This window comes from Lolium rigidum, chromosome 3, assembly GCF_022539505.1.
Source record: "Lolium rigidum isolate FL_2022 chromosome 3, APGP_CSIRO_Lrig_0.1, whole genome shotgun sequence".
Taxonomy (NCBI): domain Eukaryota; kingdom Viridiplantae; phylum Streptophyta; class Magnoliopsida; order Poales; family Poaceae; genus Lolium; species Lolium rigidum.
In genome coordinates, this window is record NC_061510.1 from 370,706,198 (window position 1) to 370,729,476 (window position 23,279).

The window sequence follows — 23,279 nt, forward strand, 5'->3', positions numbered from 1 at the left end:
ATCCTTAAGAATTTTGGTAATCGACGTTTGTTTCCTGCAAAAAGAAAAGCCAAAATAAGAATTCTGCGGTTGCGAGAAAATCAGCATTCATAAGGTATGTGCTTCCGCAAAGAGGAAAAGAGGAAGGGCCAACACAAATTGTAGACGCAAGCTTGATGTAGTATATAATATTTGTATGTTTTTCTTAAGGACCGGAAGAGAAAAAATAAACATTTCTGAGGGCACACCTTGCTGTTGCAACACAACACTTCTTAGTTCTTGTACTTCATGGTCTCCTTCTCAAATCCAATTGTTGGGAACTGTTTTGCATATTCCTCCACATCGTGGCGAAGCTTTGCAATTTCAGCTTGGATGTTGCTGTCAGAATTCAAAGTGGCAACGAAGTCCTTCAGTTTGGTCCCACCTAAATTACAAGAGAAACAACATCAATAAATATGATCCATATGGTCGTAAGGGCAACAGAAATGTGTTTTTGGAAAGCAACAGAAAAACAAAACATCAAAAGGTTCTAGGACTTCTAATACCTGTTGTGGCAGCTTTAACCTTCAGGGCCAAGCTCACTGCCGAATCAAAGAAGTCGGCCACCTTGGCGAAGTCCTCCTCAACAAATCCTCTCGAGGTAAGCGCTGGGGTCCCTGCAATACCACAGAGCTGATAGTTAGACTTTGCAAACTTATTTTAAATAAAACTAAGAGCAGCCATTATATGAGCATATGTTTTACCCATCCTGATGCCTCCAGGTACCATAGCTGAAACATCACCAGGAACTGTGTTCTTGTTTGCTGCAATATGCACATTTTCTAGAACCTTCTCCACTCTTGAACCATCAATCCCCTAGACATGAAATTGGAAAGGGATGATAAGTCATAAGTGTCCAGACATGACATTAAATTCTAGAATTTTTTTTGTTGCATTTAGTAAAATAACTCTGATGTACAAAGAAACAGCTAGGTTTCAGATCAGATGGATATCAACCAACATTCTAGGACAGGAATAGATTGAAGGGTTTATTGTTAATGATAAATAAGAAGAATGGACCGATTAAGTTAAAGAATAACAAGACATCTCAAGTCAAACTTCTATCTTACCTGTTTCTTGAGGTTTACCAAGACTAAATGGTTATCAGTCCCACCAGAGACAATTTCGTAGCCTTTTGCACTCAAGCTCTGGAAATGACAATATTGCCAAATAAGGACGTTATTTTATTTACTTAAAGTGCAACCAATCATGCTAGGGTACTAGATATTTGCATTTCCTAACATCCTGATGTGAATGAAAATGAAAACAAATACCTCAGCAAATCTAGCGCAGTTACTCATAACCTGCTCTTGATAAGCTCTGTACTCCTGAGTAGTTGCCTGAAAGTTAAAAAACATATTATAGCCTTAATTAGGCAAAACGTCAAACTGTATGGAATACTAAATAATATAGAACACAAGGAACAGAAATGGTACAGACCTGCTTAAGCGCAACGGCCAAGCCAGTGATAGTATGGTTGTGAGGCCCACCTTGCAGACCCGGGAAGACTGCAGCATTGATCTTGTCCTCGAAATCATACTTAACCTATATCAAAATAAATTATTAGGTCTTTCAATTCCCGAATTGGCTAAGCTCACTAGAGAAGAAACAGCTTCAACATTCTATGCTACTATCATTTTATTGTTTTCCTCCAGCATTACCTCTTTCCCTTGCTTGTTTATTTCTTTCAACCCCTTCCTGAAAAAGATCATGGCTCCACGTGGTCCACGCAGTGACTTGTGAGTAGTGGTAGTAACTACATCTGCATACTCAAAGGGAGATGGAATGACACCAGCAGCAACTAGGCCACTGATGTGTGCCATATCTGCGAGAAGAATTGCCTTCTGCTTGTTACAGATCTGCCAATTGCACAATAAAATGGACTTATCGACTGAGTAGAGAAGAAAAATATGCATTGTTCAATATTGAGGAATAAAACTTGCCTTCCGCATGCGGTCATAATCATACAGGCGAGCATACGCACTTGCACCAGCAACAATCAACTTTGGCCTAAAAAGGACGGCACTTTTCTCCAGCTGTTCAGAAGTAGCAAATGAAGCATAGCATAGCAACACAAGGATTTAGAGTAACTCATCTTAAAATAATCTGACTACTGAAAAATACATGAAACAATCATAGCTAATGCAGTAAGAAACCATCTCTTCTGACTGACTAAGCTGATAAAGACAAAAATGCATGCACTTTGTCCACTTCACAGAACGTGGATAACTATATAAAAATAATCAAGAGATCAACAAAAGCTGATGCCACAAAATAAAATAATTAAGGAAGAATACCCACCTGGTCATAATCAATCAAACCAGTGCTTTCATCCAGTCTGTAAGGCATTGTCTCGAAGAATATTGAAGTTGCTGAGATTTTCTTTGTGTCAGTCTGCAAACATCACGTATTAGAACCATTAAGCCATGGGAGTTTCGCAAACATCATATCTGAATATAATTAAGATCTATGGAGTACAATACAGTATCAAGTGTACAGCTAATACTCCAAGTTTATCGAAAAAAAGCTAATACTTCAAGCGTCGATGCAAGAAGTAACAAAACAGCAAACTGCACAGTGACAAAAACATGACAGCAAGCAAGTGAGGGCTCCTTATGCTTGCATGCCACCTGCTAAACACAAAAATAGTAAGGAGGTAGTAATGAAGAAATAGGTTCATGTACCTGGTAACCATGAGAAAGATGTCCACCGTGAGGAAGATCCAGAGCCATGATTCTGTCATGTGGCTTCAGCAGAGCAGTGTAAACTTGGAAGTTGGCAGGTGAACCCGATAGAGGTTGCACATTCACTGCAGAGGAAGAAATTGGCCATGCAGTTAAGTTGACACCAATTTTGTGGAAGGAGAATTACCGGTTGAAGAACGTATTAGTTATGAATGCAAGCAAAACATTAAAATAGTGTATGAATCCAGTTGGTGTGACATATGAAGGTTTTCGTAATAGACTAACATATTTTGGTTTGTAAACGGCGTGATGCACATATGCCAAGCAGAAATCCATTAAGCAGATTAAGAACCTATTCTGGAAGACAATACCCATTGAGCTTTATGATTTGACTTTTTTAGATTATTAGTCAATTTCCCATCAAAAATACCCTGAAAACTTTGGCATACATGGAATATTTACAAGATTGGCTCGAACCAAATCCACGTTCTCTTATCCCACATAAAGGCTAGTAGAATTTATAGAGAAATAAATATTCTATGCAATAGTTAATGCAACTGGACAGAACATGGCAAAGGCAAGATGCTACAGTAATAAGGAAGAGTTATAGACACAAGGATTTACCTCCCCACTTCTCCGGGTCCAAATTGAAAGCCTCGAGAGCACGCTTCTGGCACAGAGACTCGGCCATATCGATGTATCTGCAGAGGCAAGCAAAGCCAAAACATCCTCCAGTCAAGTGTCACATCATAGACTCCAGCGTCCATTTAATTCAGACATTCGAAATACACAGAGAAGAATTAATTAAGGGGCAAAGACATCGTACTCGTTTCCACCGTAGTATCTCGCGCCAGGGTACCCCTCGCTGTACTTGTTGGTCATGACGGACCCCACCGCCTGCATCACCGACAGCGACGTGAAGTTCTCCGACGGGATGAGCTCCAGGCCCTGCACCACACGGACACGGACCGACGCGGTTCAGTAATGTTCCGAAGAAAACAGTTAAACCAATTTCATTGCAGTGATTGCTGGTGCTGGCGGGCGGGTGGGCGGGAGAGACCTTCCATTGGCGGGCCTTCTCGAGCTCGATGATGTCTGCAATCTCCGGGTCGACCTCCTCCAGCGGCGCGTTCAGCTGCTTGGGCCACTGCAGCACCCAATTCGCAGGGGAGGACAGAAAAACGAGATGAGCACGGGCGGGCAACAAACAAACAGAATGAACGGACGTCGGACACAGGAATGGGGAGAAGAAACGTACGGTGACTCCGGATCTCTCCTCCGTCGCCGGCAGGGACGCCTGCGAAGCCCAATCAAACAAAGGAAATGGATGGGTGAGCACCGAGCCGAGATTGCTCCCGGGAGCAGGAACAAATAACAGGATATCGCCACCACCACAAGGGTGAAGAGGAAAAGAACAGAGGAATATAGCGGAGGGCGGCGCACCATGGAGTAGAGCGGCATGAGCCGGGAGGGAGGCTGGCCGCGGAGGGCGTTGGAGGAGAGCTTGCGGAGCGCAGTCGCCATGGCCATGGTGGGTGGTGGTGGTGGTGGGCGGCCTCGCCTCCTCCTGCTCCTCCTCTCGGGTAGGGGTAGGGGTTGGGGTCTCGGGTTTGGGAGGTAGTGGATCGCATGGAGTCTCTTATTTTAACCGGAGGCAGATGTGGGCAGTGGCTGAGTGATCAGCATCCACCGCCACCACCAGACGCATCGCCGTCACCAACCCCCAGCTCCATGTAAATTGCAATTTTAGTTTATATTTTTTCATTTTTAAAATTCATTTTCGTTTTCAGACACGGACAATAACTTCAACTGAACTGTTACATGCAAAATTCAGGGTTCCAATCCAAGCAGCTCTAGGTTCTACAAAATGCTAATAACGGGTTAGGGATGTCGAACCTGTAAATGAGCCACCCCTGCACTTCCACTCTAGTTTATGGCAAGTGTTAATAATTCTTAAGCTTTCTCCATCGCCACCAACCAAAGCAGACAAGATTCTTCACCGGGAAAATTGCATCGAACCAAACAAGATCTTGTGCCCGGAGGTTTAGATTATAAAAGTGGCGTGGTTAACAACCACTAATCACAAGGCAGGACACCAAATCCCAAAGGGAGACAAGCACTTTGTCATCCATCACCTAACCAAAGGAAAGCGACCCCCTATTTCTTCAAAATAGAAGCAACAAGGAAGGAAAATGAAGGAAATATGTTCATCAATCACGGAAATGTATTTATATCTATTAAAAAATAAAAAAAATACTGCACACACCTATATAGATATTGACTGGGTGCGTACCTGTTGTGCCATACAAAAGCATCAGAAAATTAACTGCGTGAGATAACCAGACAAAAAAAATGTCTATTGAGAGGACGAGGCCAGGGTTTTGCTGCATTGCTTACGTGCATACAGGCCACCCGAGCCCTATCTTTCCCATGACCACAAGCCAAGAGCTGGTACTCGGATGTAGATAAAGCGATCACTCTCTGTCTCAAATAATAACAATAAAAGAACATGAATTAATTCATGATGATAAGCAGCAGATTTTTTTTTCTCTGTCACGAGCACACCAGTAACGTGTCACCTTGCAAGACTACTTGGAGATTTCCAATCAATCTGCACCTGTGCAAAAAACAAAAAACAAAATAGAAAGCAACAAGAGTGGACATAAGCTGCTGCAAGGATCTCATTTTGCAGATAACCAGTACATTCCCATTACTTATACGGGGAATATTCTTACACTCTGCATTATTACTGTGATTAATATTTGGACTATGATCATCCCAGCGACACTAGACATTTCTATTTACACCGAGTCCATGCAGAACAGAGGGATTAGAACTGTGTTCCAGAATCGCATTTCCAGCGCCTATGCTTCCACAGATGGCTACATGGCTCATAGAAAGATGCTTCTAAAATATTACATCTACAGGGAAAAGTATTATGTACATTTTACTTGGACAAGATTAGTTCAGTGTTGCAGGTGCTGCGCAGCGCTGTGCTCTTAAACGTACTTGCACGACTTCTTCATGCTTATCCCGCGGGCATTGCAGCTCTCCCAGTTTTGAATCCAGTGGTAGAGCGTGCTGCGGTGTCCATGAAAAAATTCCATATTCAGTTCATACCACAGATTCGGCATTCCACAATGCCAATGTCTGGATCCCAGGATGCTTGTGAATGGCTACAAACATTGTAGATGAAGATGTACTCCTTGTTTGCTTGGAGCCATCCATAGCCGTCCATACAGCAAGCTGCGGAGAAGTCAAGCCTCTCTGGATTATAAAATGACACATGCAAGCTGGATCAAATTCAAGCACCTTGTTATATCACATGCCTAAGCAGTTGACAGTGGCCTTGCAAGAAAAATACTAGGCGCAGCCAAACCTCTTTAACTTGGTTCTCGGTCACGCATTTAAACCATACAATTGCTTGGGATGCTAGGCTAACCCGGCTTTTGCTATGGATTGTCTTCTGCCCAAACTCTGAAAAATGCATAACATCTTTTGGGTAAATCACTTGTATTTAAGAGTTAATCTAAATAATCCAGAAGTCAAGGTTGATAAATAAACACGAAAGAGAATTTGGGTAAATCACTTGTAAAAGGTTCCAGGTTAAAACTGGCGTTGGGCAATAGTTGAGGGACTAAAAGTAGGCATGTTCATATGTTAAAATTGACACTGAACTAAAATAGAATCAGAGAAATCAACTCAAATGAAAGGATACCGACTGGACAAAACGGAAAGAAAATATCAGAACATATTGGGCTCAACTTCATCCATCAAATATTGAGAAAAACTGTGCAAATAGTTCTTTCTAGTTTTGAATCTAGCCACTAATTCTGATTTTCTGAGAATAAAATACCATGTAAATGTTTTACATCATCCTGAAAAGTTATTGGAACCCTGTTGATGTCCCCTCATTGGAATAAATAAGAACCTGTTGGTGTCCGCTTATTGGGATAAATAAGATGACCAAACATTTGTTCGACCACCATATCAGTTCTTAAGACCAAAGCTAAAATAATCTAAATAAGCAAGTTTCCAGTATTACAAATCTTAGGAACCTTTAGGCATGTAAATTTTTGGGTAAATGAATATTGTTGAATCCGTTAATACACTGGCATTTTCCTTTTAAACCAGGCTCTTTTTACTAGCTAATCCATTAATTAGCACTGACCAATCCAGGGTTAAGACAAAGAAGGCCGTCAATTTAGTTTCATCAGAAATTATCACTGTTTGAACAGCCCCTTTATATCAGAAAATGTCACTATTTAAACAGCCCCTTTCTATTTTGAGGTCACCAAACAGGCAGTGGAGAAATGGAGATAATTCTTAGCTTGCAACATCTATATACTAACCTGTAGGAAGACCTTGCATTTTAAAAATCATACAGATGAACAAAACAAGTTACTTAGGACAGGGCTTCAGCAGAATATTCAGTAAGTACCTGGACAGTGGTATCATTGATTCAGTCATATCCAAGGCGTCCATCCTTCATACATATTACACAAATTGTCGATGCTTGTTGCCTGCTTAAGAAGGTGGTCGACTTGCTCTGAAATTTTCAAGGACCTAAACAGAATGGTGAGAGAATGAGATCAAAACTGGAGAACGTAAACAATAGATCTGCATGACTACCAAAACTCTTTCCACTTATTTTCTCACCTGGTACCATCTATATCTCGTCCATGTAACTTATGCTCCACTTGCTTCAGGATAGACAGAGCAAAAGGATTTTTACCTGCAAAGCAGAAACATTAGCTATAAATCTGTCTCAGCTTCAGAATCCACAGGCCTAATATTTCATGAAAAAAATCAGAGACAGACAGAAGTACAAAAGTAGAAAGGTTTATGATGATCAATAATATTGAACTTTACGTAGTAAAGGTGCAATTTCAAATTGTTAAATTTATCTGCATTAGTATTCTTGTACAAATAAAAAGTAATATTAAGGTGTACAAACATATGGTTGAGAAAGCTGAAGTCTCATTGTAACCTTTCTTCGTTTATGTATATGTACAATTGTTAGTTCTTTCTGTGGAGAAAATTGAAAAGGCCTGCAGTGTTAAAAGGTGCTGACAGAGCATTGACAAGTTAATCAAAATTCAATGCTCTAACAAATATCAGGGAGTGTTGGGTGTGATATACGCTCCTCATAAGATGTTCAAGGGGAACCTAGTTGATGTCAAAACAAAAATGGTGAAATATATTTATGGCGATGACGATGTCTTACCTCTGTTTGTTCGAGTATCTGAATAGGATTTATTATCAGTGCTGCCACATTCTTGTCCTCTAACCTGTTTGAAGGCTCCAATGTTATCCTCAGTATCAATTTGTCCCTCCGCCAAAGAGGTTTCAGCCTCATGGATATTGCTAGCTTCTGTCAACGTTACATTGTTTTGTAATGTCTGCTTATTGCTACTTGAGTCTGACTCTGAATCAGTTCTACCATCTCTTGTTTCCTGACTATTAACGTCAGGACCTTCTGTTCCAGGCCTGCTGTCCAAAAGGGCATCTATTTGCTCCGATTTCTCAGAAAAAGTAAGCTGGGTCAACTCTGTTGTACATCCCGAACTGCTAGTATACGAGTGCTCTGGTGGAGAAATCCAGCATTCATCTTGTACAGAACCATCAGCGTCCATAACTAGATCCTGAGAGGCACCGTCCCTGCTTCCAGAAGAGCTTTTATCCTTCTCAATTGATGAATCGCTTTCCAAAATATCTGGACGTGCAGAGGGCATATCCTGCGATCTCACAGTCTCACTTTCTTCAACAACTTCTAAAGCCTGCAAATAAGAGAATAGTTGAGTGATATACATGTACCTAGAGACATGTAAAATTATAATAAAGCATTGAAAAGCATGTAATACACGTATACATGTCTTAGGTAAGTACCTTGTGAAGATTCCCTGCATGAAGACTTGAAAGGCGCCCAAGCTTAATCACCATGGAATGCAGTTCCTTCACATATTCGGTAAATAGGGGCACCAAAGGCTCTAAATTTTTGCAAGCTTCCCTTACTCTAGCGATGTAAGATTGGTACAATGCCTTTCCATGAATAAGAGGCATACTGGTGTTATTCTTCTCTCTTTCCTTTGACATCGCTTCAGACATAACAGCTACATCAGCAGATAACAAAGCTTCAAGTGGAAGTAAGATTGTATTTGCCTGCCAAGCATAAAACAAAGATTTTCCGTTAAGAGAAAAATTCAGCCATTTGAGGACTTCATCGCCGCATTAATATTACATTTAAGTCTCAATGGAAGTCCTCAAATGGCGTGCACACGTGATGTACAGTACAAATAAATTTTACCACGAGTAACTAGGAGCAAGTATTTATATTGATCTTGGGGGAAGAAAATTTAATAGATACAATTCATGACAAACCTTGGACATATTGGTCATAAGGGAACTGTGCAATGTGGCAGCTTCCTTTCCCAAAGTGTAGACATCATGCAATCCCTCTCCTATAGCCAAGACCTGCAAAAAAAATGCCACGAAATCAGGAGCAAGTTTATAAAAGGAAATAGCTGCATAAAAACATGCATACCATATATGAGATATGTAAATGCTCAGATTTATCCAACTGAAGAGTTTTTTTATCATCCGGCATTACAGGTATGAAGCTCAATAAAATAGGATTAAATCATGTACCTCCTCAAGCAAGGAGCCACATTCAACAGTCAAGGCAGTGCGTTCCTGTGAAATATGTTTGAATCCAGACAGCGATACACTGACTTCACAAGCACGTTCATACATGTCTACAAGAGTATCCTGCAGATTAACTGGGAAAAGATACACACGGCATTATTCCACAAGGGTAAAAGAAAATGTATCTTACAAATTCCGACATTAGACTATAAAAGCAAAACCAACAATTTCAGGATAGTAGGAGAGGACCGACCTAAAGCAGATTTCGCCTTGACAGAGACTGCAGAAAGTTGATTGGTTGCTGAATACAAGCCTTTTCCAGCAGTTTCCATGTTAAGAGTGCCAAGTTTCCACTCTTGTTCTGCACCTGCTTGAAGCAAAGAACAAACGGAGAAGTAATTAAAAGGAAGAAAGTCAAGAAACTCATTATCAAGTAGGAGGAACTATTAGGTCAGAAATATGCAGAATTTCTAAACTCTGACTAGATGTTGGTGACCCCATGACGAGTAAATACCATCAGGAAGATGTCCAGGCGGCACAGTTGATTGGAAAGAGGGTTAGATGAGGGGTTGGCCGGTTGGGTGGACAAAGGAGGCAGGGGATAAATTGCAATTATTTTTTCTTGATTAATTCATCTTGAGGGTTCATCTTTAGAGCCCTAACAATCCAAACTAGGTAACAAACCCAATATATAACCTCCAAGGAATAATCTAGCTCTTTGACTTGCTAATTCAAATCATACATTTCCTGACTGAAAGGTAGCAGGGAATCCATCCCATAACTGGAAACTGGCTAGCCCTGGCTAGGCCTAGCATGTCGATGAAGCCACATGGTATCTCCATAGATCTTGTTTCAATGGTGTATGCTGCATGCTGCTGCCACCAACCTTAAGCTGGCTAATCAAAAGCAGGAAATGAGCAGTTGCAGCATGCCGCTTGCACCCCTAATCACAGCATGTATGACTGATTCTTGTGATTAATAGCAGTACACTAGCAAGCACACCAGCACAAATATATGGCCAAGGAATTCACTATTTGCAATCCATGAACAAGTTTCGGAGCCTTGATTAATTTTCAGTGCAGTTTTATGACAAAAAGCACCCACAGAATGATGGATATCCCTTGTGCACTCCAGAGTATCTGAGCACATATGTACATGCAACAAAAGTACAAAAGAAGTAATCAACTTACATGTAAAGGAATGGTATGCTGCATCTAGACGTGTCAGGAGATTCAGGAAAGTTTGCTGCCATGCCCTGCCCTTATCAGTAGATTGTCCAGAAGATTTATCATCAGACACAAAGTAGAGTCCATCTCTAGATGCTTCAAACTCCAAAACAGATGTGCAGGACTTAACAAGGTCAGATGCCTGTTCTCGAACGCCCCCAAGCAATTTCCTCCTTTTCAGTAGGTGATCATGAAACTCAGGGGGAATTCCTGAGCCCTTTGCGGTTGATCCGCCTGCTCCTGAAGTATTTGGACCAGCACAGGCCCATCCCATCGCTCTCTCAAGTTGTCCTTCAGCTGAACAAGAAGTGCTTTCACAAGCCTGCAGACACTCAATTGTTCTTGTTATCAATGACATAGAAGACTGGATCTTATCTAACAAGTTCCTTCTGCTCAGATTTAAAAGCATGGACATGAACTTATCATCACTAAGAATATTTAGTGAGAAAATCTTGGCCTTCTGTGCATGAGGTGATGAAAGATCATGCAGCCATTCAACCTGAACTATTTCCAAAACTATTTTGCGTAAAGCCTCTGTGAGGTCATTTAATTGCCTTTGCATTAAGGAAACTGCTGTCCGAGCAGCTCTAGATGTCTCATGAGCATTACAGTATTCCTCAAGCATTGATGCAACCCTTCCCACAGCTGCAGTTGGTTGACCGGATTCTCTTCTTCCTTGACTCGACTGCAGCAAATCACAAATTTCTTTGTCTAAATGTAGGATGAGTGCAGGAGCAATCCTTCTTAGAATATATTGACCAACTTGTTTTTCCACATGGATTGCAAGCTTCTTTTTAAGCGCAGTGTAAAGCTGGTTGGTTGTACAACTGTGCTCAACAGAAGATGAAATCTCATGCATGCACAAGTCAAGAACTGAATCAAGCAAACCGAGTTTCCAAACGAAAAAAGCATGATCCTTCAACAAGCCAGATAAAGGCCACATAACATCAGTTAATGAAGACCTCGTAGCCAAAGCATCTCTTAGATTAGAAACTGATCCACTCATGTGAGAAGGAAAGGCGCCACGTGATGAGAGCATATGATCAAGAGATTCCAGGTCAGCAAAGGGCTTTATCAAGATTGAAAGCAGAGCCTTGCTTCTCAAATGAAATTCACTCTCCTGATCAACATTCACCAAAGATGAGAAGTATTGCTCAGAAGAAAGTAATGAATTCATGACATTGGCTTCTACTTTCATAAGTGATGAAATTCTCATATCTTTCTGGCTCCAAGTTTTCTGAAGTTGATCCAATTGTGCTCTACAGGCCTCCTCCTGTGAAGCTAGTTCCTCTGCTTCTTCCCAAGATAGATGGTCTCTACCCCTCATGGCAGCTTCTTCAAGAGCTACTTGCTGCTCAGCGATTCGGCCAACTTTCACAAAGTAGCTCTGTTCCAATTCAGTCAGTGATGCTCTCTCAAGTTCTACCTCAGCCAACTTCTCTAGAGCTGTGTCAACAGAACCACGTATCCGAGAAATTGAACCAAAGGCTTCCATTACTTCTGAATTGTATGAGACGAATGATCTAATAATTTCTGGAAGAAGAACTTCAGTCATTTGCTCAATCATGTTGGTACTTGAATGCAAAATGGCCTGAAAAGTATAAGCCCATTGCCCAGGCCGATGCTTTGCATAATCAGTGTTCATTTCAGCTAATTTGATCCCTATCACCTCATGCACTTCATTAACAAATCCAGAAATTAGTGCACATTTTTCTATCTGCTGATCAAACAATTGCAAACTCATTCCAGCATCAGCTTGAAGATCAGCTTCATCTGTCCTAAACTTAGATATCCCAACAGCTTTAGTTGAGAGTTCAGACATTCTGGCTCCAACCTCACTATATAACTGGCTCGCAGCATTTCCAAGAATAGATAGAACCTTACTTGTTTTCTCTTGTACATCCTCCTGTGCTGGAGTCTTGACCTTCAAATTATCTACTTGCGAGAATGGAATGTTGTCCTCATCATTCTTTTGTGATGGCAATTGCACAAAGTTCATGAATGCAGAAAGTATCCGATCTTTAGACTGTGCTTCATTGTTCAATCCAACGGAATTCATCAATTCAGAACATTCCCTTGTAATTCTTTCCACACATGCAACATAACTTTCCATCTGATTTAAGAGATCCCGGTATCTTTGCTGCACTAGATTACTACCTTCACCCTGAACCTTAGCAATGACTTCAGCAGCCTGCCTTTTGGCAAGAGGAAGCATATCTTGCGATGAACTGGTTACTGATAGCTGCAAAGCTTGTGCCCAACCAGTAATTGGACTAGTCGTGATGTAGTTAACTGGAAGAACTTGCTGCAAGACTAAAGCATATTCACCAAGTGCCTCTAAAGCAGAGGACCGCCCAGCATGCAACTCAGTGATTAGTTCAGAAACCTCCCTGTCCAACTCATAGCAATGTTCTCTAGTTGGCTCTGGTACGACCGTAAGGGGAACCCCTGATACAAGGACAGCTGAAATAAGGCTTAAGGCCTCAGCCTTGCTGTCTAGTTGCATTAATAGCCCTGCCCCTGTAATTGAATTGTCCCTAATGGCCTCAAGAACCCTTCCATGTTTTTCCACCCATATTGCAAGCGTGTTTGCTTCATCAACCATTGCAGTTTTTGCTTCTGCTAATTCGTGAGCATGAAGCTCAAAAGAAGTGCGGGATTTTTCAGCAACTGAAGTAGCTTCAGCGAGGATTGACTTCGCTGATGTTTCTTTCTGTAAAGCACTGGACCGCTCTTTCTCAGCATGATAAAACATAGCAGACATAACCTCATACTGATCTAGAGAATCCAAGAATTTCTGCATACAGTGGGAATAAAACTAGAATCAGGTGATCCAAATGTGTTATTTGAGATACTTGCATTTCGTAGTTACAAGTTAAGAAAGAATACCTTTAGAACAGATAGTGTAGCTGGCAAGTTAGTCACGAAAAGATCCTGATGTTCCTGAACATCACAAAGAGTTCAATTAGACTCGGAACAAAATCTATAATAGAAAATAAATCAAAACTCGTAAATTTAGGAGATGCTAGGACTGCAAATATGCCTAACGCCTCACTCTTGAAACTTCCAACTGATACTGGAATATACTAATACCAAGATGCAAAAGAATTCCAACTCCAAGAGACAATTACCTGCAAAGGAACACGACTTTCTTGAATCCTAGAAGAGAACAAGCTTAAACTAACTGCTAATTCCATTCCTTTCTTCTCTTCACCAGCTATTCCAGCTTCATCTTGCATATTTCCACGTGTCCACTCGATCAATGGGTCCCAAACAAATACTTCCATTAACATTAAGATGATATCTTTGTTCTTCAAGAGGGCACCCATAACTGCCTCACAGGTGACTCTAAAGACGCCTTCAACTCCAGCCAATCCCAAGGCTGATTCCATAGTTTGAGTAAGACGGAACGGAACAATTTCTGGAATCTTCAACCTTTTCCCTTTATCAAAGCATACGTTATAATCTATGTGAACCACATCACCATTGCTGAAGTCCATAAGGATGTTATCTAAATGTCTATCTCCAAGGCCCAGGATATGGCCAACCATGCTCATGGCTGCTAGACTACTAGAGAATCTGCAAAAGGAAAATGATTGCTAGCTAAGCACTCACAGACATTGGCAAATTTTATCAAAATAATAATAATAGACGAAAGAAATCTTAGTTATTACTCTTAGAAGATGTAGCATAGCACTCTATTTCCAAAACTAAGATACCTTGATGAATGGTTTATGGTGAACAAACTAGTTGATAAAATAGTATGTATTGAAGAAGAATAAATTGGATGGCAAGTACTCCATGAATCACTACTTGCAACAAAACACACAATCTTACAAAAGTTCCCACCAAAGTTGAAATCCAAGTCCCTAATTAACAACATGAATGCTGCATAATGGAAACTATATGGCATGCACATCTAACTCATAAGGGAGCTTGTTGACAGTAGCATCCTGAAGAGCTTCCTCAGCCTCCCCATATCCCAAATTACTAGGGACTTCCACAACCATTTAAATGAGAAAAAAAAAATCTTCATCCTCTCTCTGGAAAAGAGTAGTGATTATCTTCTTTCAATTTATTTTTCTAAGGAGGGAGTCATTAGAGATTAAGAGCAACGACTAACTGAAACAAAATTTCTCAGTTTCAAACATGCCATTTATATTCAACGTGGGCTTGATTTACTGGAATTTTCCATGGATATGCATACTTGTTCTTGACAAGAATGACAACTAGCAAAAATGTTTAACAAAGTTTGAGTAGTACGGGGCGAAGTGAAAACTCGCGATCGTACTTCTATTTTACCTTGCAGTGGAAACAAAGGGCAAGTGGTGAATCTAGACAGAGTGATCAATGCAGAATTGACATACATACCTCTTAACTTTGGAGTTGAAGTTTTTGAACCCCTCACTTGAACACCACATTTCTTGCCACAGAATCTGCTTTGGAGTCTCCTTCATAAGCTCCAACAGAACCTTTTTCTTAACGTCTTGTGGCCAATCTCTTCGTGAGATTACTCTTTTGATCCCTTTTTCTTTCAGTGCTGGTATTATTTTTCCATAGAACATATCACTTGGACGGGGAACATGAGGTACTGGATTGTGTGCATTACCAGTGCTAACTGAAGAAAGCTGTGCCTGTGCTACTTGAGAACGTTTTTGCCATGACTTGTACACATTGTATATGCTGCTTACATTTTCTACCCACTGGATTAGCCCAGCTCGTCCACTGATTGGTGTAACAGAATAAAATCGTATTGCAATATTTCGACTTCGAGTGTCAGAAGATGCGTACAAGAAGCTATTTATCGCCTCCAGCAGCTGCATGATCCTAGAATCAAGACGTAAATCCTCCCGTCCCTTGAGAAGATAAATATACTTATGTCCATCTGATCCTTGCAAGATGAGCTTCTTAGGTCTTGTCTTTGTAGAAAGTATCGTTACTTCTTTGCAGAAAGATGATACTGTAATCGTGCCATGATTTCCAGCAAAAGAAGATTCTGAGGAATCAAGTATCTGCTTCTCAAAACCAGGCATTGGAATGTCAGAGGTTGACAAAGCTGCTAGCTGTGGAGCAATTTCACTTAACAATACACGTGACTTTCTTTGGTGAGTGGCTAAGGAAGCTGCAATCATATCAAAAGGCCGCCAAATCTCTCCTAATGCTGCTGGAGATCCAGGGGGCACCTTAAGGCTCGTGATTGCAGATCTTAGCTGAGCATTATATTCCTTATGGAACCACATCTCATGAGGTGTTTTTGGTTCACGAGATGTAGACGCTAGACGACGCTCCAAGGCTACAACAATTGGAGTCATGATAGCAGAATACTTTGCAGCATTGATCTTGTTCTTTTCAGCTGAAGTCAGTGTAGAATTTGAAGCAACCCTTGCAGCTTCCTCTTTCAGTATACTGATCCTCCTTAAAACATCTACATTCGGAACATAAAAAATGTTCCATCAATAACTCAAGAACTGGCATTCAGAGTATATTTGATATAAATATATGGTTACTGGTGAGATGCATGTTTGTACAAAGAACACCATATACCAGACAAGAACCAAGAAGTCAAGAACACCATATACCAGACAAGAACCATTGTACAGAGATTAAATTTAATGCAATAGTGAAGTAGTAGACACTAGCCAATTTTCCTGCAACATAACTTCTAGAAATATTGCAAAGTGACGAGGAAATTTCCATTTCCCATGCAAGCACGTACTCGTACAGTATTAAAACTCTCTAAGCTAAAGGATCTCGTTAAAATTCTAGGGAGGCACCATCCTAGAGATCATATGCAACAATATTTTCAGCATTTGTATTGCAACCTATTAACCAGAGGATTTCATAATTAACTCTAACAAAGGAAGACTTCCATAAACCAGAGTAAAGAAAAAATAATATTTATTAACTGAATCCTTAGGGTGTATTTGGAATTACGACGTCTTTGTAAGGAAATTGTGTTTTGCTCCTTATATTACCTAACCAACATCTTTCTAACGGCATAGAGGAGATATTTTACTTGGTTCAGTAAGTATCCCTTTAACTAACTAGATCCTGTTGTAAGCACAACAATGTCAACTGGAGGCTAGGCAAATTCCTGTGTAGGGTGTATCCATTTTCCACGAAAGGCATGCCTCCGGCAGCTGATTTCACAGGACTGCAGGAGTGGAAGGGATGCTTACCTGAATGGAGATCTTGCAAGGTACTCAGCCATTGTTCCTCCCACAGAACAGTAATCATTCCTAGCTCATCAATTGCAAGCTTTACATCCTTAATTAATTTGGGGTATAGCTTAACCTTTGAAAGAAAAATAGGAAGTGTTCACAAATATGAAGTCTGATGCATATCATTCATAGCCTAAAGCAGGTGGACATAGTATAAATATCAACCAAGCATACCAGAAAGTTCAATATTCGCTGAAGCTCCTCAGATGGTTCTCCTTCACAAGCATTGATATCAACTAATGTAGGATATACGATAGAATAAGGAGAAAGTTTCCCTAGCTTCACCAATATGCTCTCCAACTGTTTCCTTACTATCTTCTCTGGGTGGGAACTCAAGCGAGCAAAAAGCTGTGGTATAATCTCCTACACAGATCAAAACATATAATTATACATTAATCGTAACATAAATATAGAACAGATGCCACTATCATGATTTACCTGCCATGGTAATAAAGGAACTGTTGAAAGCCCACTTTCAAGTGTTTGTTTCAGCTCCGCCCCATAGTTCAAAATTATGTGGAGGAGATACAACAATGCTCTCAGAGTGTAGCCCCTAGTTTTCCCTTTCAAAGCATCACGGTGATATGAAGGTTGAGACTCAGTTGATGAATGAGAAAGGTACTGAAAATAAGCATTTGCAGCATGTCCAAAGAGTGATACCCTCCTTTGCCTTAAAAACCACCAAATTTCAATGAGATTGCTAATCAAAGGCATGGCGTTGCCCATTGCAGGATCGTATTTACAAAAGAGAACTGTTAGTTCTGATGATAGCAGTGCATGGGCTCCTTCACCATCACTGGCCTCAAAACCTGGTGCTCCAGCTGCAGTTTCTAACAGATGAGTTACATGTTCAATTAGTGTGGTCATGGAGTACTCCTGCTCAGAACTGTAACTGTATCCTTTTGTTGCTGGAGAACTATGATCTGCATAATCTGCAGATTTATCAACATAGAAACTTCTTATTGTTTGCTCCACCTCAGACTTCTCATTATCTGTCAAGTGAAATCTATCTGGAGAAAGTTCAGATTGGAGAATGGAGGAGACATTGTTCTGCACATTTGAATCAATTCCAGACAGTGAGTGATTGGCATGCGTAAAGCACCAGGATGCATAAGAAAGCCATGCCTTGCCCATGCTTGGACTAAGTTGACAGGATATCTTTTGAGCACTGCCTATGATTTCTTGGGCAAGCACATCACAGTTCACAGTAGAAACTGACTCACTATCACCAGACAGAAGTTTCTCTGCCCCATTCTGAAAGCCAGCAAATTCACTAAAATCTTTTACCACCTTTGGAAGGATCATATTCAGAACAGAAGTTGAACTCTCTTGCTCCATCCAGATCGAGAATTTCAAACAAGCCTTAGCAATTAGTGGTTTGCCAATGACAGATGAATCACTAGCTGTAGAAAGGAGACTAGGACGAACCAGTGACCACAGATCAGTTAAAGCCTCCTCAATGTTTCCTTCACAGTGCTTCAGCAAGGCTCCTTCATATTTAATGTTCATAGTAAGAATTTCCTTGTCCGTCTCATCAGATGAATCCAAAGGATGGTTTATGAGGTACTGGTTTAAGCGATTAGCCAACATAAAGTTGCTCTGCTTTCTAGCAAGACTAGCAAGCTTGCGACATAGAACAAGAGTGGGTAAGGAAGATGAATGTGCAGTACGATACACTTTAAAAACCTTCAGCCACATGCTGCAATCTTGATGAATCCTGTCAATAGGATCCTGCAATAGTCTCAGTAAGTAATCCATGAGCGCTGGTGGTTGATTAGGTCCATTTTGGCAGGTCAACCCAGTGGCTTCTTCAAATGCAAAGATGCAATGAAGCTGGCCAGCACATGCTGCAGCATCAGTCAATCCATTGAGAGGGGCCACAGAGAGTGCTTCATCCAATATCAATTTTGCCTTACCAAGCTCCTCTCTTGCCCTGTCAGACTTGCTGTCAGATTGAAGCATTGCACGCAGGAGCATTAATTCACTTCTCTCAAGTGCAACCTTGGGATCAAGGGTGAGCTCGCTGCTGCTTTTAGGAGTCAAATCAAGATAACTCCAAGCTGAATGGAAGTCACCCTCATCAAAGCATGCCATTGCATGAATAGCATTAAGCTCATTGCCAGCACTTGTTAAAGCACCTGAATAAGGTTTGCCAGCATGTACAGCACGGAGCTCTTGTAACTCTGCAAGCCAGCCCTCCAAGCATTTCCAGTCGGACAGGGACGTGTAACACTCAATAACACGTGCTATGATGTACTGGATGACATCAGACTCCATGGAGCAAAGGGCTTCCTCAGACTGCAACAGATGGGAATAATGTGCAGCAGCCTTTTCATACTGCCCCTGGGATTGATAGATGAGTCCTGACATCCAGGAAAAGTGTTTGTGGGTATCAGATAAACCATGTGCTAGTTGCTTTTCTTGCTCAAAGTATGTGTAGAATGTTGACACAGCCCACCTCTGGAGTCCAACTAAAGCATCTGTTTCATGACACCTGCACAATGCCAGAGAAGCATGTCGCAAGACCCTCAGAATATCTATTTCTAACCTTGCTCTATAGGCGTGATGACTTTCAGTAGGTCCTCCCATACGACTGCTGTCCTTGAGGGATGATGCAGCCAAGTTTCTGAGATCGAGTAACCGCGATGAACAGTAGTGAATAACTGCATCGTTGCACTGCAAAGCTAGTCCTGCATTTAGCATTGGATCACAAATTCGAGAAAACCACTCTTCACAGACTCGTTTGTTTGCTCGGAAAAACAAGGAACTTGCTTTTGGAGGGGCTGGTAGAACAAAGGAACCTTCATATGCATTATAAACATATTTCTTCAACGCCTCAACAAAATCCAATAGCAGGCGCATAGGTAAAAGGCATGTGTCAGATGGTCCTATATACCTGCCTTCACCTTCATTAGCCTCCAGTGCCAATGAACTGGGCACATCCAAAAGCATGCGTTCTAAAGCAGCAAATGTTTGTGTGGGACCACCAAGATGAGTTCGAAGCCTAAGGTTTATGCAGTGCCGAGCAGCTTCATGGAGGCCCCACCAAACAGCAGCAAGATTGTTCACTGAATATATCCTATCAATAGTAGTTCCGTCAACATTGGGCCCTTTGAATAATTCGTTCCAATCAGCATCCCCAGAGACATCGATTTGACCAGAAAACATATCTTTCTTGCCACGGTAACTGAAGACCAGCCGTTGTACCCAAGAAGAAAGAGGCAACTTCAATCTGAGAGAAAGGTAACTCAGAATAGAAACAAGCTGCTGCCAATGGAGTTTCCTAGGCTGCTGCTTCACAGCAAGCACATGTCTCAAACTCATGCAGTGCTTGCTAATGTTAGAAATATCTGCGGAATTCTGATAACTATATCCATCCTCAAGCAAGCCAAATGTGTAAGTTGTAATAGGCAAAGCAATTGAATATAACCTCAGAAATCCATTCTTTACAGCATTATCTGGATCACTGAGCTTGTCAAGAAGAACCTGAGTGACAACCGAGAAGCTCATGGGATTGATGAGCCTACTCAAAAAGAGTACTTCCAAGGATAATGCAACATGGCATCTTACTTTAGTCTCCCTATCATATGCGCAATCCAAGATAGTGAAAAGGATAGTATTGGCAAGAGTAGCATCCCCAGAATCATAAGAGAGACTGCCCTTATTCAGATCCTTTTCCATGGCAAGAACCAGTTTCGCAAAAGAATTTATCCAATCGAAAGCGTCTAATTTCAGTGTCATGGATGATGATGCACTAAGGGCCCGAACTATGTGTTTTCCATATTTATGCATGAACTTCATTTTACAGACAGAAAATGGCTTCTCTGATTCAGCAATCACCTGAGTTTGACTGCCTAAATCACCAGAGCTTGTGTTACATGCTTCAGATGTTTCGATATTACTTGACAGTTCCACGTTGCTCAGTCTGTGAAGTGTAGAGAAAATCTGAAACTGCATCTCAAGGAAATTATGAAACGGGGTGCCAAATGGGTCAAGCTTCTCTGAAATGAATGATGTCAGCCTAGTTACTCTCCCGTTGATCTTTTCGGAATTAGCAGAAATAGTGGCCAGTAGAATCTTCAGATCAAATTTCATTAAAGAAAGCAACTGATGCTCTGAATACCCTACCAGAGTGTTATTATCTATGGAGAGACTCTGGATATCATGGTAGCTTACTTGCACATTCTCAAGCAGCAATTTCAATTGCTCCAACTCTTTCATCAATGATGCAATTGCTTGCTCGGCTACATCTTCCAAACCATGCTGCAGGCAGAAAAGGTAAGTGGCTGCTGAGCTTGCGACCACGCTATAGTTTGGATGAAGACGCTGCCGGGATAAAGGTGAGGTGAAGTCAAGCAGGTGTTCGACGGCAGCTGAACGGAGCCCCGAATTTTGCAGCGACAGCACTTGCAGGTTAGTCTTAAGTGCCGCCACCAACTGCGGTGATGACGCGGTATCCAAACTCTGGGCCAACACATCCACAAACATAACATAGAAGTCAGCGAACCTTCCCTGCAGAATCTCCGCGAGCAAGACCAAACATGTGGATGCTTCTTCCATCCTGTCAGACCAGCCAAGCTTGGAAGCTATCACGGATGCGCACCTCAAAAGCTGAGGAGCCAACCCCTCGAGTGGCCCAAGTACGAGATCTCTCAGATTATTTCTCTCCGCCACACCAGACGCCATGATCTGCAGTACTGTCGAGAAGCAAGCAAAGAGGGGTCGAAGCCGGCCAGAGTTATGGCTGGCTGCGAGGTTTGGATCGTGCACGAGCACCTCCATATCAGCCAGGAACTTGGGCAGCAGGCCAAGGGAGAAGTGCAGATTACCGAGCCAGTGCCACTGGAACTGCGAGAAGCTGTCCAGGATGGTGCGGCAGTCGGCGTCAGCTAGGTCTGGGACAAACAACCACCCGAGGAGCAAGTCCACGATATCGACGAATTGGGGCCGGAAGCAGTGGGGGAACTTGGCGGCGACCAGCGTGAGCAGGCCTAGCAGGCACCTGAGCACGGCGAGAGACGTCCGGTCATCCTCGAGCACGTCGCGGCAGGCGGCCAGGAGCGGTGGCACGAAGCGCTCGACCGCGGGCACGTCCCCCGTGGCGAGGAGCTCCCGGAGCCCCTCGGCGACGAGCGCGGCCGAAGCGGGCTCCCCCAGGAGCGGCAGCGCCCAGGCGACGAACCCATCCGGGAGGCCCCCGGGCGCCTCGTGCGCGCACAGCACCGCGCTGAGCGCCGCGTAGGCCGCCACCGCGGCGCGCCGCACGGCGTAGGACCTGCGCGGGCAACAAGCAGGAAGGAAGAGGTGAGTACCTGCAGCAGATGCGCGGGGGGGCGGGGGAAGGGGAAGGGGGAGGAGGGGAACGCTAGCTTACGCATCGTCGGCGAGGAGCACGGAGAGGGGCGGGGCGAGGAAGGGGGCGAGGGAGGGGAGGAGCGGGCGGTTGGGTGGGTGGAGGAGGGAGAGGCGGAGGCTGGAGAGGGCGGCGGCGCGGGAGGCGTCGTCGGAGGGGTGCGGGGGCTCGCCGGCGGCGGCGGAGAGCAGGGAGGCGAGGTGCTGCTGCAGCTGGTGGTGGGCGTAGGAGGGGTGAGGGTTTTGCATTGCAACCCGCCGCCCGTCGCGTCGCCTTCCGCTCGCCGCCCGGCCGCCGGGAAGACCTGCCTGATAGAGAGCTCTCCCGTTCCGCCGTATTCTCTTTCTGAGTCGTCAGATTTACTTTCCTAGTTAACGACCGTCCGATCAATAGCTTGTGTTGCTAAGTATTTTCTCCAGAAACATTGTGGTGCTAAGTTGAATTGGAGCTAGGTTCGTCGCAAAAAAAAAAAAAAAGAATTGGAGCTAGGTTGAATTATGTCAAAAAAAAAACCCGAGAAACTTCCCCTAATCGTTTCCATATCGCCGCCTGAGTACCGAAATCTTCGGTGATCAACATGCTCGTGATCCCAATTTGACAACCCTAATTGATAGCTCTCTCCGTCATGTGCCGCACACCCCTGTGGTCGCTTGCATTGCGTGTCAAATGTCAGGAAAGGCGACGGAGGCCACTCCCTCGTCGAGCAATGTTGAAGCTGGTAAAGAGGCTGAGGTGGATCTTGGCTTCGAGGACAAGTTTGAAGGACCGAGTTTGCACTAGGAAGAAGAAGAGGATCTCGACTTCTCAGAAGAGCTCGATGGTCTGAGTAAGTACGGGAGATAGTTGGGGATCTTCAAGGTCCACACCATTACGCCTTTTAGTGGCGCTGCTTTGTTCAAACAGATGAGGAACGCTTGGTCGTCTGCGCAAGATGTGACGTTCAAGGTTATGGAAGCTAATTTATTCTTAGTTCAATTTTAGTGCCCGAGAGATTGGAATAGGGTGAGTGAAGGAAGGCCCTGGATTTTCCGCAATGCACCCGTGTTGTTTGAGGAGTATGATGGTTTCACGAATATGCACGAGTACAAATTGGATAAAACTCATGTATGGGCCCGTATACAGAGATTACCTG

At 42.7% G+C, this 23,279-nt stretch overlaps 2 protein-coding genes across 2 annotated transcripts; both read right to left on the minus strand.

Annotated features, from left to right (window-relative positions):
* Nucleotide 1: 1 nt before the first annotated feature.
* LOC124704271 (serine hydroxymethyltransferase, mitochondrial) lies at nucleotides 2-4,268 on the minus strand. Its single transcript, XM_047236516.1, has 16 exons — nucleotides 4,146-4,268; nucleotides 3,961-3,999; nucleotides 3,763-3,849; nucleotides 3,529-3,650; nucleotides 3,327-3,403; nucleotides 2,703-2,827; nucleotides 2,320-2,412; nucleotides 1,962-2,054; nucleotides 1,680-1,877; nucleotides 1,459-1,563; nucleotides 1,293-1,358; nucleotides 1,089-1,166; nucleotides 723-834; nucleotides 525-635; nucleotides 228-403; nucleotides 2-34 (listed from the first exon to the last, which is right to left on the minus strand). The coding sequence occupies exons 1-15, from the start codon at nucleotides 4,230-4,232 to the stop codon at nucleotides 252-254; spliced, it is 1,545 nt and encodes a 514-aa protein (XP_047092472.1). The 5' UTR covers nucleotides 4,233-4,268; the 3' UTR covers nucleotides 2-34; nucleotides 228-251.
* A 1,124-nt stretch (nucleotides 4,269-5,392) lies between these two features.
* Nucleotides 5,393-22,395, minus strand: LOC124697422 (serine/threonine-protein kinase SMG1-like). Its single transcript, XM_047230015.1, has 17 exons — nucleotides 22,169-22,395; nucleotides 17,233-22,069; nucleotides 16,969-17,157; nucleotides 16,753-16,867; nucleotides 14,945-15,998; nucleotides 13,705-14,152; nucleotides 13,463-13,516; nucleotides 10,538-13,370; nucleotides 9,601-9,714; nucleotides 9,351-9,481; nucleotides 9,084-9,176; nucleotides 8,592-8,864; nucleotides 7,930-8,482; nucleotides 7,362-7,437; nucleotides 7,144-7,268; nucleotides 6,082-6,179; nucleotides 5,393-5,969 (listed from the first exon to the last, which is right to left on the minus strand). Exons 1-15 carry the CDS (start codon nucleotides 22,393-22,395, stop codon nucleotides 7,169-7,171), a joined length of 11,097 nt encoding a protein of 3,698 aa, XP_047085971.1. The 3' UTR covers nucleotides 5,393-5,969; nucleotides 6,082-6,179; nucleotides 7,144-7,168.
* Nucleotides 22,396-23,279: the final 884 nt, after the last annotated feature.

Coding starts and splice junctions, on each gene's coding strand:
- LOC124704271 (XM_047236516.1), bottom strand. CDS start 4,232: ATGGCCATGGCGACTGCGCTCCGCAAGCTCTCCTCCAACGCCCTCCGC. Junction 2,055..2,319: donor GTTTGATTGATTATGACCAG/GTGGGTATTCTT, acceptor ACTTCTGAACAG/CTGGAGAAAAGTGCCGTCCT. Junction 1,359..1,458: donor TGGCCGTTGCGCTTAAGCAG/GTCTGTACCATT, acceptor TTTAACTTTCAG/GCAACTACTCAGGAGTACAG.
- LOC124697422 (XM_047230015.1), bottom strand. CDS start 22,395: ATGCAAAACCCTCACCCCTCCTACGCCCACCACCAGCTGCAGCAGCAC. Junction 9,715..10,537: donor AGCATACCATTCCTTTACAT/GTAAGTTGATTA, acceptor TGCTTCAAGCAG/GTGCAGAACAAGAGTGGAAA. Junction 9,177..9,350: donor GTGGCTCCTTGCTTGAGGAG/GTACATGATTTA, acceptor TTTTTTTTGCAG/GTCTTGGCTATAGGAGAGGG.